Source organism: Dendronephthya gigantea, unplaced genomic scaffold, assembly GCF_004324835.1.
Source record: "Dendronephthya gigantea isolate DGI-Jeju-01 unplaced genomic scaffold, DenGig_1.0 000113F, whole genome shotgun sequence".
Classification (NCBI taxonomy): domain Eukaryota; kingdom Metazoa; phylum Cnidaria; class Anthozoa; order Malacalcyonacea; family Nephtheidae; genus Dendronephthya; species Dendronephthya gigantea.
Genome location: NW_021163123.1, coordinates 246,836 through 264,789, shown reverse-complemented (window position 1 = coordinate 264,789; position 17,954 = coordinate 246,836). Strand labels below are relative to the sequence as shown.

Below are 17,954 nucleotides of genomic sequence, written 5' to 3'. Positions count from 1 at the left end.
TGTTTGAGGACTATACGGACTATTTCAAGATGGTCATGTCGAAGACATCAAAGTCAAGGAAGTCGGAGGACACTTTGTTTTCAATGGGAAAGTAAAACCAGCTATGAAATACGTAACCAATGGCAATGAAGGGGTGAAATTTTACAAAGTTTGGTTCGTCACTTACGGTGACCAAGAAGCCGCGATTCAGCGAATGTAAAATGGAAACCAACCATCTGTTTTTTCTGAATACTGCCTTTGTCCTGGTGGTCAAGACGGCGCCTGTAAACATGTAGCTGCTTGTTTGTATTCTCTTCATGACTGTCTGTATCTCTCATCAGGTCCTATACGGACAGGCTTTGGCATTAATTTACATTTCGCCGGACTGTCCGAAGTTTTGCGACAACCAATCAAATCCTTTCAAATCTTTCCACGCAAAACCCACGCGCTGCGTGCGGAATGGTCTATTACCACAACGTTAATACCACCACGTGTTACGAGTCACGGGGTATATTTAAATAAATTAAATCTAAATTGAACGATTATTTTAATGGCGGTTCTACGATTCTACGGTTCTATGGTTCTAAGGTCTATGGTTCTTGATTCTCTTATTTATAGCAATAACTCAGAAACACGCTTAAACACGCTTTATCAAAAACAAACTGCACACCAAAAAAATGGCTTCAGAATAGCTCATTTTTTGAACATCACTTCCCTTCCAAAATACATTAAAACTTATTTCATCAATTAACCATTAGATATTTCTCAATCGTCAGTGAGACTAGATTAGACAAGTTCTTCAGTGTTACAGTGTTACAGAGGATATATATATAACATTATTAGAAGCGTTTAAAATTCGAAGGGCATGCATGTCCTTCGGTATGTCGAGAGATCACCAAGCCCGATTTTGCTTTATCGTCCTCCGAGCTCTAACGTTAATTTTATACACGATTTAGAAAATTATTTTCTTTATTTTGGACGAGCGAAAAAAAATTAATTCTTCTCGGTGACTTAACTGTGACCTAGCTCTTCCATTATTGCTATCCTATTCCCCAAGGCTTATGGATACCTTAAATTTTTTCCAGGGAAAAAAGTAATTACAATAATTACAAAATCTTTACTTGATATAATCGCTACAAGTCCCTCTGATATAGTTAAGGAAAGTGGTGTGTTCCACTAAGGGAACAGTGATCACAAACCTGTCTACGTGCGCCTGGAGGTATAAAATTTGGCTCCGGGCAAACATAAGATTGTTCACGTTCTGGTATAGCCTTAGTAGCCTTCCTTTTTTACTTTATTTTTAGTTCTCTGCGACCTTAACCTTGTCAACACCCATGTAATTGGAATGATTTAAGAATGTGGAATATAGCGTAATTTTGGCATAAACATGAACTTTTCTTTTTGCATTTATATTTACAGGTTTCTGGCCGCTGCCACAATGACTCGTTTCTGTCAGGAATTATATTTGCCTTATTTTTGTTTGGGACATCAGTGAGGTTATGATAGCTCGGTTCCAATTTACAGGTACGGGAGGACTTATTTTATTCAATGAATTTCTAACGATGCTTGTGCAGCTTGTGTGTGTCAGACCATACATCGGCAATCCTTTCCCAGCCTCTTGAGGCAAGCAAGTTTGTATCATAAAATATATGTTTGTATCACAAAATATATAAATAAGAAGAATTTCTATTGAGAAAATAAGGCTGCCCGTTAGCGAGGTATCTTAACCTCTCTTTTGACGTCCTGTGGCTGAATGCTGATCACAGCTGTGTTTTTTACTACATGTTGTTCTGGCCGCTATAGAGACGATTTTTTCAATATCACGTAACTTTACAATTAAAGCATAAAAACAAAAACAAATGAATAATATTTCCACAAAGTACAGTTATTCTTTTCATTGTTTGTTTTTATGATATTCCGCCTCTTCTATATAAGGCCGAAGGCCACATTCCGTTAGATCGTGGTCTGCAGTTAGGATTACATGCCGGCATGGGTGAGGGTGGTGGACATGCTAAAGCGAGACAAGGTTGAGGTGGTGGCATCGGTGGCATCTGATTGCAGCAAGGTTGGGCAAAGCCATTTGGTGGAGGAGGAATAGCAGGAGTTGCATTTACAGGAACAGATTTTAATGGTGTTGATACATTGGTAGGAGCTTCTTTACTTCGATCTTTTATAAGATATGTTTCACATATTCCTCCTTGGCAAGGTTTTCGATCCAGAAGGTCAATATCTTCGGAGATCGGCTGAGGGTATGTGACATTTGACGGAGCGCCTGTTATAGGATCTGTAGCTCCAGTGTTTGGGCGAAGTAAGTCAGCTTGGAGGTCAGTTTGTTCCATTTTATTTTTCCACGACGAAGGAGGCACATATACACCTGGGAATTAGGTATTCAAGGGAAAGCAAATTACAATGGTCTCACAACGATGTAATATTTTGTTTCACTCAATTATTTAAAGAGATAAAAAACATATACAGTACGTATTTACCTGTCTTGTTGAAGACTTTCAAGAAGTTGTCATCCAGTTCCATTCCGTTCAGCTGACCATGGAAGATGCTGCTTCGTAATCGTTGGATTGGATCTTTTACGTATGGATAAAATCTCACGTCGAGATCAGCAAGAATAGCACTACTGTGTTTAAGATATTGAAAGAGTTCATTACTGCATGATGTTTATGAAGTGAAAGAACAATTTATGACTTATTTTTAAGTCGTACATTGAAATTTGAGAAAATTATTCCTATTTCAAAAATGTGATTTGTTGTTGGTGTTAATTTTACCATCCAAATTAGACATGCACGATAAACTAATGCGCAGTCAATGTGCTATATATGTTAAAAATTTTCTTCAGAATGTGCCCGCTTGCGAATAATCCTTTCATTTAATATCTATAAAGTTTCCTCCAAAACAATTTTGCTCGGATCAGTTCAAAAGACAATTTAATAAGCCTATACATGCTCATTCTGAGACAATACCAAAAGAAACTTTGCAGAGATGAGCAAAACGATTAAGTCTATGCCGCTATGAACGACGGGAATATGGGATATTTTTATTTTATCTATAAACATGACCTAAAGAGAGAGAAGATGTGCAGCTCTCGAAACAAAAGTGTGTAGTGCTTTTTGTAAATATTATTACACAATTTTGGGTTTTAATCTGTAATGTATACTTAATCTTAACTTAGCTCTTATTATCAGTTATCAACCTGGAACGAGGGTGATTCCACAAGAAATTACCCTAAGGGATGAAATATTCCGAGGGCGCTGCCCGAGGAATATTTCATCCCTCAGGGTAATTTCTTGTGGAATCACCCGAGTGAAAGGTTGATAACTGATATATTATACCGAAAATTTAAAGCTGTTGACAAAAAGTCGTCCGGCGTCTTGTTGCCGTCGGCCATATTTACAATCTGACACCCGTAACGGCAGGCTAGTTTACGAATTTCGGGGGAATTTAAAGTGGAATCACCCTCCCTTGCGGGCAAAAGAGGGTAATTCGACTTTAAATTACATGCCCCGGGTAAAAATACCAGGATTTAAGTTCGCAGTCTATGTGCTTCCACAAAAAATCTACTCATCACGTGGTACAAATACAGTTTTTTATTGGACAATTTGAATCTGAGGTATAATATACTTAGCTATTTACCTGCCAGGTTTCCTGTCGTCCAACCTGAAAACATACAAATGCAATGTTTGTAAAAGATGAAGTGCGTAACAAGATACGGTACAAATGGGGAAGGGGAGAGCAGACATCGTCATATTTATGTATTCGTTCTTTCTAAAAAATTTATCTGGCATAACTGAATAGCTATGTAATTACATGCACCCTTCAATTATCTTGACAGACGTTGCCCTGCAAATTTCTTTTTCTTTCATGACAATAAATGCTCTTTACAGAGCCACATTTATATCACACCTAAGTTCACACAAGAAGTTCTAGTTCTATTTTGTTCGTCGTTATTATACTTACTTGAATGTATTGAGTTTGAAATCCACAAGACTTGTAACCGTTGGACTCTCTTGGAACGTCGCCTTAAACTAGTAAGTAAAGAATGAAACGTTTAGCTAGCTAGAACTCCAATTTCAGACAAAAACCAGATATTAGACACAAAATTCACTTCACAGTCCCTTATGCCACTTATGCTAGGAGTAGCAGTTTCGCTCTAACAATTACACAAGAAAAGAGAGAACCCAAGTATTTTCCTCAAATTCTTAAAAAATGAGTGAATCCTATTTGCTCTGTGATAAAGGCCCCCTCGACGGTTATTTACTCATTTTCCTTTCATTTTTTATTCGATTTCGCTGTACGTCGGTCAAAACAAACTCCATAACATTGCCAATTTGAACAGATTTACTGGTTTAGTATTTTAAACGTTTTCATAACGTTTTACCTGTTTACTATTTTAAACCTATTGAACGTTAGGAAACACTATTATCGCATCTACTTACGGCCCTGCGACATCTCAATGAATGCTGCGATAGAATTAAGAAACAGAACCACGGAATTTCTGTCAAATTATTATCTCACCAAAGAAAATGAACGACTTCCTCTTATACCGAGATGTTAGAAGCTTTTTTGGTTCACATTAACATCATCTAAGTGAACTTACCGCGTTTTTCATCTTGCTCTCCAGCCTTTGGAATGCTGGTGAATTCGGTTGTTTGTACTGTGGAACCCAGGAGATTCGTGGGAGACGTATAATCATATTGTAATCTGTATTTAACAAGAAAAATCAAATGGTTATTCTTAATACGAATCATTGACACTGCGAGAAAGAGAAAGAAGGATGGACATTCGATAAATGCACAAAATAGGGAGAAAGCGGATCAGGTTTTGGTGGATCATGACCCACCATAGCCAGATTTTTCAAACTTAATCGCTGAAAGCATCGTCGGTTTTAGCCGGAGATGTTTGTTATCACGTTATAGACTTCTGGACAGGACCGATATAGATTAGTTATTTCCGCAATTGCCAATTGACATTTTTTCGTCGTTATTGAAATTTGTAATATTGGAACACAAATGAATTATGCAAAACGTTTTATTCATTACTGATTTTCAAATAGCCAAAACTAAATATGTGCAAGTGATATGCCCAAGAAAAACAGAGAGAGAAAGTTCGTGATGGTTTATCGATCAAATTTCGTCTTAAACGCGCGTTTTAGTGGCTATACCAATTTTTGTTTATGAAGTTAAAAGCTCGCTGTGTATCGCACATGATATATTCAAGGCTGCGCGCAAGTCCGACTGACGCATGCGCAAAAGTTTTTGGCTGCTAGTTCCAACTATTTGTTACAATCCAATGAATAGGAGAATTGGCCTTTCAGTCAGATCGATTGTAATACTTACTTTGAAACACTGGTCGGTCAAAACGAACCCGTGAACGATCTATGAAAAATAAAAAGGTGAAAAGTAAAAAACGAAGATCGTAACAAAGAAATCGTTAGCTAGAAATTCTAACATCAATCTCGTCAAAAATATTAACTGTTTAATATTCTTAAACCACGTAAAGTTGACTGTCCTATATGGAACTACATGGAATTGAGCTATGCTATTTCTCATGCATGGTTTAATGTTTGGCAAGGAAAGGCACAAAGCAAGCAGATATGCAGTAACTACGTGTTCAAAACTGAATGATATAGAATTTAGAATTTCATGAATTTCGTATCTTAATATTTGAATTTCAAAACATTTTGTACGCTTTACGTCTAGCTAATAGCCCGACGAGTAGGTAATTTGAAGATTGCAAACAGCGCTTGCCCTTCGTAGTAGAACACTTTTTAACTAACGAGTACATCTTTATCCGCAATTGCACAAGAAATTATGCTATTATTATGCTACTTTTGAATGATGTGGTACAGGGAAAACTATTACCGGATGTGGCAGGTGATAACAGAAGCTAGGTACCTAATGGTTTTTACAATAACTAGCTACGTATCAAAATTTGATACACTTACCGGAATGTGCAGGATGAACTTCGGCATCCAGCATCATATTATTCCGTTTCTTGTAATACCGTGCTACAACATATTGCTTGTTACTGCGACTTAGAGAGAATGCTACGCCAACCTCGCGTGTCTGGCCATCGTAAACGAGCTGAGTGAATTCGTTTACTGGGTCTGCGTCATAATTGCGTTTGTGAGACGCGGAAAAGTCGTACAGCTTCACCTCATTGTACCTAGAAAATTTCAGGTGCCGTTTCTAAAGTCACTTTGTTATGTCTTCAGTTATGTGACTCTGCGTCATTAGCATGCAGGCAGTTCCTATACAGCTTATGTTACTGAGGTGTATATAGATTTGTCAGATTCGGGCAAAATAAAAATAACGATTTTTCCTTTCCTCTGAACAACGGCAATTCAAACAATATAAGTCCTAACAATGAAATGCAAAAAGCATGGACCACCAATGTCGCAAAATGCAGTCATTTTCAGATAAATATTTGAGGACGTCCACTTTTTGGATTTTTTATTTTAATTACTTGTTTTTTTTGGCAAGACACTCTTTTCGAAAAACGTGAGAATTCCAGAGGCCATGGTCAATTAAGGGAGGAGCTTCACCCTGAGCAAGCACAATTGATGGTGTAAAGCAACGATTTGGGAAGAATATGACGAACTATTGAATATATTAGGTATGAAGAAAGCACTTAAAAGTGCTCTCTGAATTCCAGGGGTTTGTTAGAAGGATCATGAGAAAAAACTTTTAAAATTGAAAATTTCTGTTGAAACAACTTGGCATGGGCATGGACATGGACATGTTCCCGGAATGGGATATTCAATGAAGTATAGTTGCCTTTGTGAAAAAAATATTCAAAAAGTTTTATTGTGTCACGTTCCATTCTTTTTTGAGAATTCTTGAAGGCTTTGAAGATAAGCGTTCGCCTTGCAGACCTAAGTCGTGTAGTGCCTATCGGGAAAGGCTTGTAAACAATTTCTCATTGTGTCGTCAAACGCGGAAATTTCCACGAAGCGAACAAGCTAAACAAACTTCGTGTAACATCAAGGTATTCGTGGTTCTTGCATAACCGCAGTGCATTGCGTTACATGTACGAATATGTATTAATCGGAGTCTTATAGATATGATCACCAAACTAGATATGATCTTTTTGAAATACTTACCATTCATCTACTGCTGCCTTACACAACTCATCCTCAGGGAGCTGTGGTCGTGTCCAAAAGATATTCTCACCGTATTTTCTATTAGTCGTGTCAGGCATGTCGTCATCAATTTCGGCGAGGTGGTCTGCCCATGATTGGGCGCTTTCGGCTAGCTTGTCACTCCAGACCAGCGGGTGAGCGTTGTGAATGTCGCGTTTCTTGTTGTGTTCTGTGACACAGCTCGTTTTAAAGTTTTCTGAAGCTAAAAGTTAAAAATATATCTTTATTAGCTACAGCCGTCGCATGGAAGTCCAGTTATATATATCACACGGGACATTGGAAGCATAAATTTTATTCAATCATCATTTACAACATAACATTTACATAAAATTTATCAGTGCCAAAATAAATGCAGAAAGGCAAATTTACTCATATCGTAGGTAAGATTTCTGCGAGTTGTTTTAGGGGAAAAAATGCAACATTTTGTTGTAGTTTTTAAAATGCCTACTTCGTATGTTTTCTCTTTGTTTTAGCTACTGAGTTTTACCATTCTATTGGCCTCGGCTTGAAGATGGTATTGAATTGCTTTTGTCTATTTGTAAGAATACTTTGTAAATACCTGGAGACTTGACATACACTCCTTCAGTTTCATTGCCAATAAACTTGATTACTGGCGGTTTTCTTGGTTTTAACGGAATACTGATGTTAAATGTATCATGTGCAAGGGTAGCCGTTGCTATAGAAAAAATAACACAATTCAATTTTTTTTCTAAGTTATCTGGTTTGTGATAGTACATCACGTACTTTAACTCATCCCACAAGAAATTTTATGCTAACAACATAGTACTATTTTAAACCCAAGCCCCTGAAACTTTGGGTACACCCTTGTGTCAATATGGCGCACGCTTGTGAATCTACCTGTTCTTTTATCTTACCTTCTTTCATTGCTTTTCTCTCGTTCTTATCGAGGACCTTCTTATTCTCCTTGGGCGTTCCAACGTACACCTTCTCAATCTCACCATTCGATTTTACTATGGTGTGAAGAGGTTGTTTGATTCCTTTTTGGTCGCTAGCTGCTACCTCGTCTGGTGTACCCGTAAATACTTTTTCTACCTCTCCTCCTGGGTGAATCATGGTCTGTTGGAGCTCCCCCTTCTCTGCCACAGGCTTGACCTGGTGATCTTCGTCCAGTTGTGCATCCACAACCGGGGTTTTCCCGGCGGAAGCTCGGTTAGCGTTTCCGGCGTCCATTGCAGTGTTCGTGGCATCACTGTTCATATTACCGTCAGTTGTTGTTTCAGCTGCAGTGGCTGCGCCCATGTTTCCTGGTTCAGCAGTTGCTGCATTTGGCACAGCACTATTTGGAGCACTTATTTCATTGTTAGGACTTATATTGTTTGAATTGCCGTTGTTCAGAGGAAAGGAAGTAACCCCTTGCTCGGTGCCAATTTGTGCGGCCTTGTTTATATCTCCAGCCGTCGCAGATATTCCTTGCGCAAGCGGTACATTTCTCTTGACCGGTCCAGCTTGAAATGCAAACCATAAAAGTACATTAATACTCAAAGGTTGGACATACGACACACAAAAGGCAGAATATCAGCAAACGAATCGCACGCATATAATTGTAAGTTAAGGGAAATTTTGGACCATTCAAAATCGTTGAATTGATCAAAATGAGACAACCAATTTCAAATTAGTTGTTTTGACAATCTGTTTTTACAGAGTAGAAAAATTAATTTGCTGTGTCATTAGAATTAGCATCAGACAACTGATCACCAATTTGTGATAAAGCAATAAGCGCAACACATATTCTATATATAGGGGGACAGAAAAATAATTGTCCTTTGCGTTGGTGGAGACAACTGAGAATACAATAAATGAGACAAATTAAACTGGTTTAGGCAGTGAATTCAATTTATAAACACCAACTAGAAATACACTATGAAATAATAACTTAACTTAACTTACCTTTTGTCAACTGAGCTATGACAATTACGATACAGAGGTAGCAGAATCTCATCGTTCAAAGATCCGGAAACCTAAAACAAAGATGTTGCATGCTGTATTTAGCAAAAGCAGAAAAGACTAAAGAGAGCACGTTAAAGTATGTTAAACCTCAAAAACCATGCGATGGCGCCTAAAGAAAGACAAATATTTCAGGTTTATTAAAAACGTATACTCTGTTTGCACTAATTAAGAAATAGAAAACATATTCCGTCTTTCTATACAGTTATAGAAACACGCGTGGGAGTTTGGGAGAACGAGAAATAATCAGTGGGAAAACGAGTCCGAAGGGCGAATTTTTCTGCGTTATTTCGTTTTTTCTACGTTATTTTCTACGTTATTTTTGGCTACATTCGCAGGTGACTCGCGAGATCACTGCAGATGCAGAGCGAATTTGAAAGAAATTTGGTTTTTGGTTTGTTTCATGGTTTTACATGTTTTTTTTTTATGGAATTATAATGGCATTAATCTTGCAGGTGAACTGCTTTACGAATTACGACGGGAGTGCCGATCGGATTGGAAACAAATTCTCTTATTAAAACGGAACAAGTTTATACCAATGTGCAATTTTGACAACAATATTTTTACGATATCCTAAAAGCTAAAATTTCATCGCAAAATACACTTGATAGACATTGTTTAGAAATTAATTATAAGTTTATGTTTATTTAATTCCAAGTGACTAGTTGGCAAAAAAGTTGTATTAATCATAGATAAAACAAATATTCTTGCATTGTCACGCTAGACTCTACGCTTTTTCCCAGAAAAGAACTGTCTTACTCCGCATTTCCAAAGATAGGTCTATAAATTGCGTTCTACTAACATCAAGAATGTCTCAGCCGGTAGGAAGTACTACTTTTTTGGGGAGTTTTTATCAGATTTACGAAATCACAGCAAAATACTTTTGTTTTGGCCGTGTTTGTTTTTGCATGTAAAGACTTGGGGTGACTTAGTTTCAACTTCTGGTCAGAAGGTAGTCTCTTCTCGACCAGTCAGCACGCGCGTACTATAAATGTTATATTGTAATATGTAATTTTTACAACTTTATTGGATAACAATACCCAAGCGGCAAGAGTGCGAACGGGACCTTTAGACCCATGCGAGGCAACTCTCCCGTATTTAACATGCAGCTACAGTATTACACAAAACACACACATCTAGACACATAAGCACGTTGCAATTGTTAAATTACGTAACAGACAAGTCCTGGTGACAGAAACAACTACGATGTAATGACCAAGTGCAAGTCATGTCAACCTCAAAACTAGAGATTAGCAAATTTAAGTAAGTTTTCGACAAAAATTTTTTGAACGAAGACAGACTGTGAAGATCACTAGGCAAGCCTACTTTACAAACACGATTCCAAAGGGGGACAATTCGGTTGAAATAGGAGGACTTGAAGGTGTTGGTTCTGCATGACGGAACTTTTAGTAGAAGCGAAGGGTTATTACAGTTACGAGTTCTACTATGACCAACGAATGACACATAACTTGAGACATCCAAATCATAAAATCCGTATAATATGTATTTAATATGTTTAGACAGTTATATGAGCAGTCAACGTATTTTTTCTCTGGAAAGCAAAGTTTTTCTTTGCAAAGCAAATTTTTTTATAATAAAAAATTTACACTATACGGGTGCTCTTTAACAAAAAAATTTTAAGTATCTGCAGTATGCGATTTTTCTATTCCGAAAAAAACGTTATTTTAGCCTTTTAAAAAATCGCACACTACAGAATTTCATTTATAACTTTTCCATCGACGAGGCATTAGTGTAATATTTTGAATGCAAAACATTAAATCACTAGCATGTTTATCATTTGCTATCTTTAATTTTATTGCTTGGAAAAACGTATCAACACACGTAAATTACGATATTTTCACCTGAGTAAGTTAGTACGATTTTTCGATTGTGCACCAAATGCAATTCTTCTCAGTGGTGATAACTCTATGTAACACTCATGTTATCAACATAATAAATACGTGAATGTGTTTTAGAATTCAGTTATTTTATCGGTTCTATGTAAACACCGGATCAGTTGTTGATTGCAGAGCATATCACATGAGCGAATCCGACACGAAATAACTTATGAAAGCTATACCGAGTGTGGATCAGGTAAAAAAATAGGTGCAGAATGCATCAATAGCGTTTAAAGTTTTTGTCCTTGAATTAAATTTGTAAACTGTCTGTCACGCATTTTGCTTTTTGTTTTCATCTTGCTAATTTGTAGCTAAGGCAAGTATTCTAATAGGGCATGCGGTAGAGAATCGTTAGGTTTAGAAAAATCATCTTTAACGTGTGACAAATCCTTATTAGTTTTAGAGTATATTAAAAATATGTAATCTTTTTATTTTTACAAATTTTGATCATTGTTCACCTTCAATAACATCGCCACTAGGAAATAGTTTAACATCATAATTTATCCAGGCTTGTGGATTATCATACGGCGTGCTATTGCAGTTTTTGCGTTTTTGTAACTGCATGTGCATGACTAAATTTTAACGCTTTTTACGCGTTTTGTAACTGGCCGGCATGAATAATTATATACTACCCGTCCTGTTGAAAGAATTACCGTGCAAAATCGTAAGTCCCCCGAATAACCTCTTGCTTTTCATACTCTAACCTGGGGTGAAATAAGAACCCCTCGAAAAGAACAATGAAAAAAAAAACAAAATTGATGTTTCAAAAAATCGCCAATGTTTTTTCAAAATGATGATAAATATTTGAGCGTATTTATGGGCTCCTTGAATTGGTCGTCTGGTCACAAGTTCTTATAAAACGTTTTTGAGTACTATATGTTTAACATTATTCACCGTCATACTTTTTTAATATGCATCGGACCTTATTATGCATCGACGTAAAGCTAAAATAACTATTTCCTAATATCTGTATCATTGATCAATGAATAAATCTAGAGTAAGTGTTTACCTGCGGCTAATTTATTAATTGTATAAACCATAAGATTGCTTGACTCACCAAAACCTGCGCTTGTCCACAACTCGGTTAGTCGTATTTTGATTCCATCCACAGTAAAGTATGTAATTTTATCTATTTTGCAACTTAAACTAGAATGTATTGAATTTAAACGGCATTTCTGTTTCTCAAGCACAAACAGACGGTCAATTCGAAAATATTTTATCGATTACGCCAAAGCATATTTGGCAGGTGGTACATAAACGCTTTCCAATTTTCTCTCATGGCTGTATACGCATGAAAACGCTCTGTAAACAAGAATAAACTTGCAGCGATATTTGGTATAATCCTATAGACCTTTTGCTGAACAATGTTGCAGAGTACACTGTTCTTACACCTCTTATAAAATCAACCCTGTAAACTTTGTAATGGCGGGTTCAAAGTGATTCACTTTGTTATAGATGATGATAGCGACTCTATAAAAAAATATCACTATTTTTTCAAGACTCTATAATCGGCCCAATGCAAATAAACTCGACGAGCTTATACTTTGTGCCGTCACTCAGTGAAGCAAATTTGAACCTCGTTCCGCAAGCGTATATATTATATACATATATTTTCTAACAATTGCATTTAGGTGTAATTCTGTTTTGATGAATTCGAAAATAAGAAGGTATTATGTATTTCGCCTTTTTGGAGACAATCGAATGAAAATGTACTTTTCGTTATGTTTGTTATATATTTTGTTATTTAGTATAGGGAATAAACAGTATAGGACCATGCACTGAAGTAAGAATATTTGTGTGACGCATATCTTATTACACAAGGCATTACCATATTCACATGCAGCCAGTCAATTGCACTTTTTCTAGCCAATCAGAACACCGAACTAGCGAACCGCACCCAGTAACTGATTAGAGAGCTTTTGATTTCGCTACCGCTACGGGATTCGTCAAATTGACGTGATATTTGTAATTACTTCGTACTGACGCCATAAAGCTCGTTTACATGCACTCGCAATTTTTGCTGCGATTTTATGTGCGATATTCTTCTTTTGGTAGATGCGAACAAGTGACTAGTTACGAACGCTCTGATGTATAAGAGCTATTTTGAAACATCCCTAACTAATTCACTCGTTGACATCTAAAATCGCACATGTAAAGTGTATCGCAAGTGTTAACGGACCATAGGCTCGTAGCCGTCACTCATCTGATTACGGCATTTTAAGAAAACTTCGCAGTCCTCATTGCGTCATTTAAAAAGCAAAAGAAACTTATTTTCTCTTTCTTTTCAGGTGAAACATTCGAGAAAACTATTTTTCATGACGATGGCTTTGATTATGTGTATTTTTGGAAATGGTAAAGCGTAGATATTCCGAAATATTTGATAAAATAATACCTTTTTCCAACCATTTACTTTCGCGTCTTCCGAAATTGGATCGACTTCAAGCTTTCGTTTTATAAATTTGTATTTCATATAATACTTATTTTGCTTGTTTTTTAAATGTTGTTCTAAATGGTACACTATATATAAAATGTTTTCTTTTTCAAGAATATAATACCAAAATCTAATCTTCCCATATTACTAGGGCAGTTACTCTGATTAAAAAAAGAGTTGCATGAGTGTGCAGTCACCATAATTATACGAGCCATTTCAACGCTGGAATTGATTTTATTTAGCTGCACCAATCTTATTTTATCATTGCACAAATTCGTTGTCATTGCGCCATCCTTACCCATGAAATTGGAAGCGTCTATATCCGTCATATCTTTTTATTCGCTTTCAATGCAAATATATTCTGATTTAAAACTGATATGTTCTCAACACTATATCTTTTGCACGATTGCAAGGGAGCAGGGATAGCAGCTGCCCCCCTTGCCTTTAACCATATTAGTCCCAAGGGACAAAGATGCTTTTTTATTTTAAAGGTTAATTTCTATGTTATATATATCGCAGCTAGAATTGCAATTATACATAATATACAATGCAATTCTGGGTTAAGAACTCCCGAATATACTCCCGAAATTATCTTAAAAAGAGAAAACGCAAAGAAACGAAGTTGAACAGAGATGTTTTGCAAACATCCTCTTGTATGCGCTACAGAAATGTCTGATGACGAAAATCGTTTTGGCGCAACCAAAATAGCTAAGTACTATAAAAAGATGAACATTCCTATTAGACGTTACAATATACAGGTTCTCGATAATCAAATCAGTCACAATCGATATACTAAGATGTTTGAAAAGAGTAGCTGTTACTCCGTTTGAGAGTGCCTATAATTTGCGTATCATGCAGTGTTTCGAGAACGCATGAGATACGCGAGTGGCGAGTGCAAATTATCCAAAAGTTGTTAACAAACTATATAGGGTGTATAGGTACAACAAAAAAGTGCAAATAAAATTATTGGCATCAGTATATGTAGATCCTGCAAATAGCATTTCAACACCAGTGCTACTCATTATCCTCATTATGCTGGAATTTGAAAATACGTTTTTATTTTTCATCAGTTAAAAAATCTAGTTAAAATGCAAATTAGGAATATTATAAAATTATTATCGATTGCGAATGGCTCAGCTAACCACTTATTGTGTTAAGTTAGTTAAACCCGTAGTACATGGTATACCTTTCAAAAAATGACCCAATAGTTTTAGAAAAAAAGCGCGATCGAAATCAAATTTGATCAAAGTTAAATGCAAAACCTCTTCCTAGCTATGTAAACTAAAGTTCGTGATAATAGTTCTGCAACATCTTGCATGTGAATGAATTAACGCTAAAGATCAGCATACAGTGTACAGCAAACTGTAAAAATCGGCATTCCATGAGAAAGTCAACGTCCTCTCGCGTAATACTGTGCGTTTTAGTGCTTATATACCCAAGTATAAATTTCCTGATATAAAATTCTTTTTCAAAAAGGACAAATTATAAAGTTTATGACCTGCTGATAACAGTATGTTAACATGGACTGGCATGACTGGCATATAACATGCATGGACTGGCAGTTTCACCAAGTATTGAGTTATCATGCACTTTCTTTTACTTCGATACATCAGCAATGGCACTCAGACTTCGACAATGTTTTAAACCATGACTTTTTCTTTGCTTAAACAAACTGTTGCCCTCCATCTCATGTATATATACAAATCTTGACTGTGATCGGCATTACGGCGACAATTTTGCAATTATATATTGGAATGTTTGCCGATTTGCACTCGTTGCAAAAAACAATATATAGCTACAAGACAAGGACAATTAAATATATGTATAAAGATGACTGAAGATTCCTTAGAAGTAGCTCTTGATCAAAGATGAAGTGTTGTGCGACGAAATACTGTTGGTCGTGTATGGAAACGACTTGCAACTAGATTCTATGCAAAAGACTGTACATGTCCTCATGTAGACGAGGCCTAATGAAAAATAATGTTGTAATTGTGATCATTGAAGCATAGAATGACACCCGCAATTCGACTGGTTGTTCTTTTAAGTACAGCCTGTTGTCAGATGATCAATAATATATTACTTCATCGTTCTACTTCTTCGCAAGACTTCGAACCATCAAGACAACTTGAATAGGTAACCTTTTATATATTATAACATTATTTTCATTGTAGTTCACCTGTATGGAATTGTCTTGATATTGGGGGGTTTTGATTTTGAAATTATTCTTGATTTATGAACGATTTTGCCAGTTTACGTAGCGATGGAATAACAAAAGTTCTACTGTAAAGTGGTGTCGTCGTTACGGCTATTATTCTTTGTTATAATAAGGAGTTTGGAGTAGTAAAAAATTCTGGGTGTCTCAAAAAAACGAAATGGAATTAACAGACTTTCACGAAGATTATAGTGAATTTAATGGTATATTTCGTATGCGGTATGAAAGAGCAATTATTTAGCTCCCCATGCAATGATACCTTTCTTCAGTTTATAACAGCAAAAAAGGATGGAATATTTTTAAAATGAGAACTTCGTCATTCGAAAACAAACTTGCGCGATCGAAGACAGAACGAAGCAAATTAGAATTTATTATGAGCTTTAATGCGTGTATGCGCCAATCAGATTGTCTCACTCAATTCGGTAGGAGAATGTGGTTTTCGACCGGCAATTTTTAACACACGAGGGTATTGTTAGAAAGCTGAATAACCAGTGGCGTAGGCAGTCTGAAAATTTGGTCATGCTATGCAAATTTCAAGTCATTCTTTAGAAATTCATTTTTTTTCACAGCCAATGAACACCAAAATATTAGCATAGCATGACTAAATTGTCAGGCTGGGTACGCCACTGTGAATAACTCCTCTTTGTTGCTTAAAAATTACTCAACATTTAATGCATTACGGCATGTGAAAGTGCCGATTTCGTTTTTTTTTCAAGACACCCCGTATATTGTTGTTCCAAAGAATTGTTAGGGAAAGGCCCTTTTCCTTCGAATTATTGTACCTGGTTATTGTAATGGTATAAATATACTCCTAAATATAAGGAAGGTAGCATTAATTTCAGTATTACTACAAAAATATTTATACGCTACTGAACGGTAATTCATTAAACACGCAAAAGTTTTTTGGAATGAAAGTTACATCATCCTATGCAATGTCTCATTGAAATTAATTTATCTCGTCTTTTAGTTTTTCAAGTCCGGAGATGAACGCTCAAATAGTGGTTCTGTTTACGTTTTGTCTTGCAACAGGTTTGTAAAATTTCATAAACTCTGATATTCATTTTTTCCAAAACTCCATTTCTACTGACCCCTACGATCACGGTCTTCTATATGTTTATCATAAATGAAATTGAATCGATGACTTATATATAGCAGAAGTAAACTGTAATACGCGCTATCGTTTATCTAGCAAGTTTAGCTGCGCCGGCTGCGCCGGCAACACCGGCTCCAGCTAAAGCAGCATCCGCGCCACCTCCATCAGGCAATGGCACAAGTGGTGCAGCCGCTGCCGCTCCAGCTGGAGCAAAACCTGAATACCCCAAAGATCTAGGCAACGGAGTGGAGATGATCAACCGTGAAGATTGCCCTGGTGGTTACTGTGAGACCTTCCTTATTCGCCCACCACCTCCAGGCATGGGATTCCCCATGCCCATGGGAATGGGTGGTGGTATGGGTATGGGCATGCCTATGGGTATGGGTATGCAACAACCAATGGGTATGGGAATGCAACAACCGATGGGAATGGGTATGCAGCAGCCGATGGGAGGTGGTAACCCATGTTGTCCTCAGTTGCCTCCATCACCATGCGGAGGCATGCAGCAACCATCGTGTCAACTTGGACCTCCTCCTCAAGGATGTAATTCTCCCTGTCCTCCTCCACCAATGATGGGGCGCTAACTTGCGGATAGCCTTAACAAACTCTATACGGAAAATGTGTCGCTCGGTTGTTCACAAAGACTTGATAATTCGTTTGAAAATTTTATTAATATATAATATGTAAATTTGAATGTATATTTTTCCAAGAAATAAAAGATTGTAAGGACTGAAAAACCCAGGAAGGAAATATGGAAACTCCGTCTATGGACAATATTCACGGGCGTATAACATTTCTCACTAATAATAGCTTGATGTACATAACTAGCCAGTTGTAATTTAGTGCAAATACGAAATAAAGCTAGTGAATCCTAAATCTGGAGAAGTGATGTTCTTTAATTTACGTTGATTAAAGGTGGTCTACCACACTAAAAATCACTATTTATCCTGTTTTATGGATGCAATCTTAAAGATAAAGAACGTGAGAATTAAACGAAAACTTATTTTAATTAGGGATTTTTACACTAAGCAAACAGAAGGGGTCGATTGGCGTATTCTATTGTTGTTCGTATCGTTGTTTTATTGTATTGTTCTCTATAATTTATGAATTTACAGTGGTGATCAAAAGTCTGAGTCCAGTGGATAATTTTTCTTATATCGCGATAATTTACAATAAATGATATCTTGTGAGTTGGAGATTGGATATGTTGATCTGAACTTGCTTTA

The 17,954-nt window shown here is 36.6% G+C and overlaps 2 protein-coding genes across 3 annotated transcripts; one reads left to right on the top strand and one right to left on the bottom strand.

The window, feature by feature from the left end:
* Positions 1-1,076: 1,076 nt before the first annotated feature.
* LOC114535209 lies at positions 1,077-12,201 on the bottom strand. Of its 2 annotated transcripts, none has more exons than XM_028556591.1 (12): positions 12,050-12,201; positions 9,038-9,108; positions 8,005-8,595; positions 7,689-7,805; positions 7,091-7,331; positions 5,933-6,153; positions 5,325-5,363; positions 4,586-4,689; positions 3,946-4,013; positions 3,622-3,645; positions 2,466-2,608; positions 1,077-2,353 (listed from the first exon to the last, which is right to left on the bottom strand). In XM_028556591.1, the coding sequence occupies exons 2-12, from the start codon at positions 9,087-9,089 to the stop codon at positions 1,887-1,889; spliced, it is 2,067 nt and encodes a 688-aa protein (XP_028412392.1). In that variant the 5' UTR covers positions 9,090-9,108; positions 12,050-12,201; the 3' UTR covers positions 1,077-1,886. The 2 variants fall into 2 exon arrangements, with proteins under 2 accessions (XP_028412392.1, XP_028412393.1); XM_028556592.1 differs by lacking the exon at positions 12,050-12,201 and adding an exon at positions 12,002-12,025.
* A 3,256-nt stretch (positions 12,202-15,457) lies between these two features.
* Positions 15,458-17,604, top strand: LOC114535210 (basic salivary proline-rich protein 2-like). The gene is made up of 3 exons (XM_028556594.1): positions 15,458-15,556; positions 16,603-16,664; positions 16,825-17,604. The coding sequence occupies exons 2-3, from the start codon at positions 16,619-16,621 to the stop codon at positions 17,310-17,312; spliced, it is 534 nt and encodes a 177-aa protein (XP_028412395.1). The 5' UTR covers positions 15,458-15,556; positions 16,603-16,618; the 3' UTR covers positions 17,313-17,604.
* Positions 17,605-17,954: the final 350 nt, after the last annotated feature.

Excerpts from the sequence above, each read along its gene's own strand:
- LOC114535209 (XM_028556591.1), bottom strand. The coding sequence starts at position 9,089 with ATGAGATTCTGCTACCTCTGTATCGTAATTGTCATAGCTCAGTTGACA. Across the intron at positions 5,364-5,932 it reads AGTTCATCCTGCACATTCCG|ATCGTTCACGGGTTCGTTTT; the intron begins GTAAGTGTATCA and ends TATTTTTCATAG. Across the intron at positions 4,014-4,585 it reads AGAGCAAGATGAAAAACGCG|TTTAAGGCGACGTTCCAAGA; the intron begins GTAAGTTCACTT and ends TTTACTTACTAG.
- LOC114535210 (XM_028556594.1), top strand. The coding sequence starts at position 16,619 with ATGAACGCTCAAATAGTGGTTCTGTTTACGTTTTGTCTTGCAACAG. Across the intron at positions 16,665-16,824 it reads TACGTTTTGTCTTGCAACAG|CAAGTTTAGCTGCGCCGGCT; the intron begins GTTTGTAAAATT and ends TCGTTTATCTAG.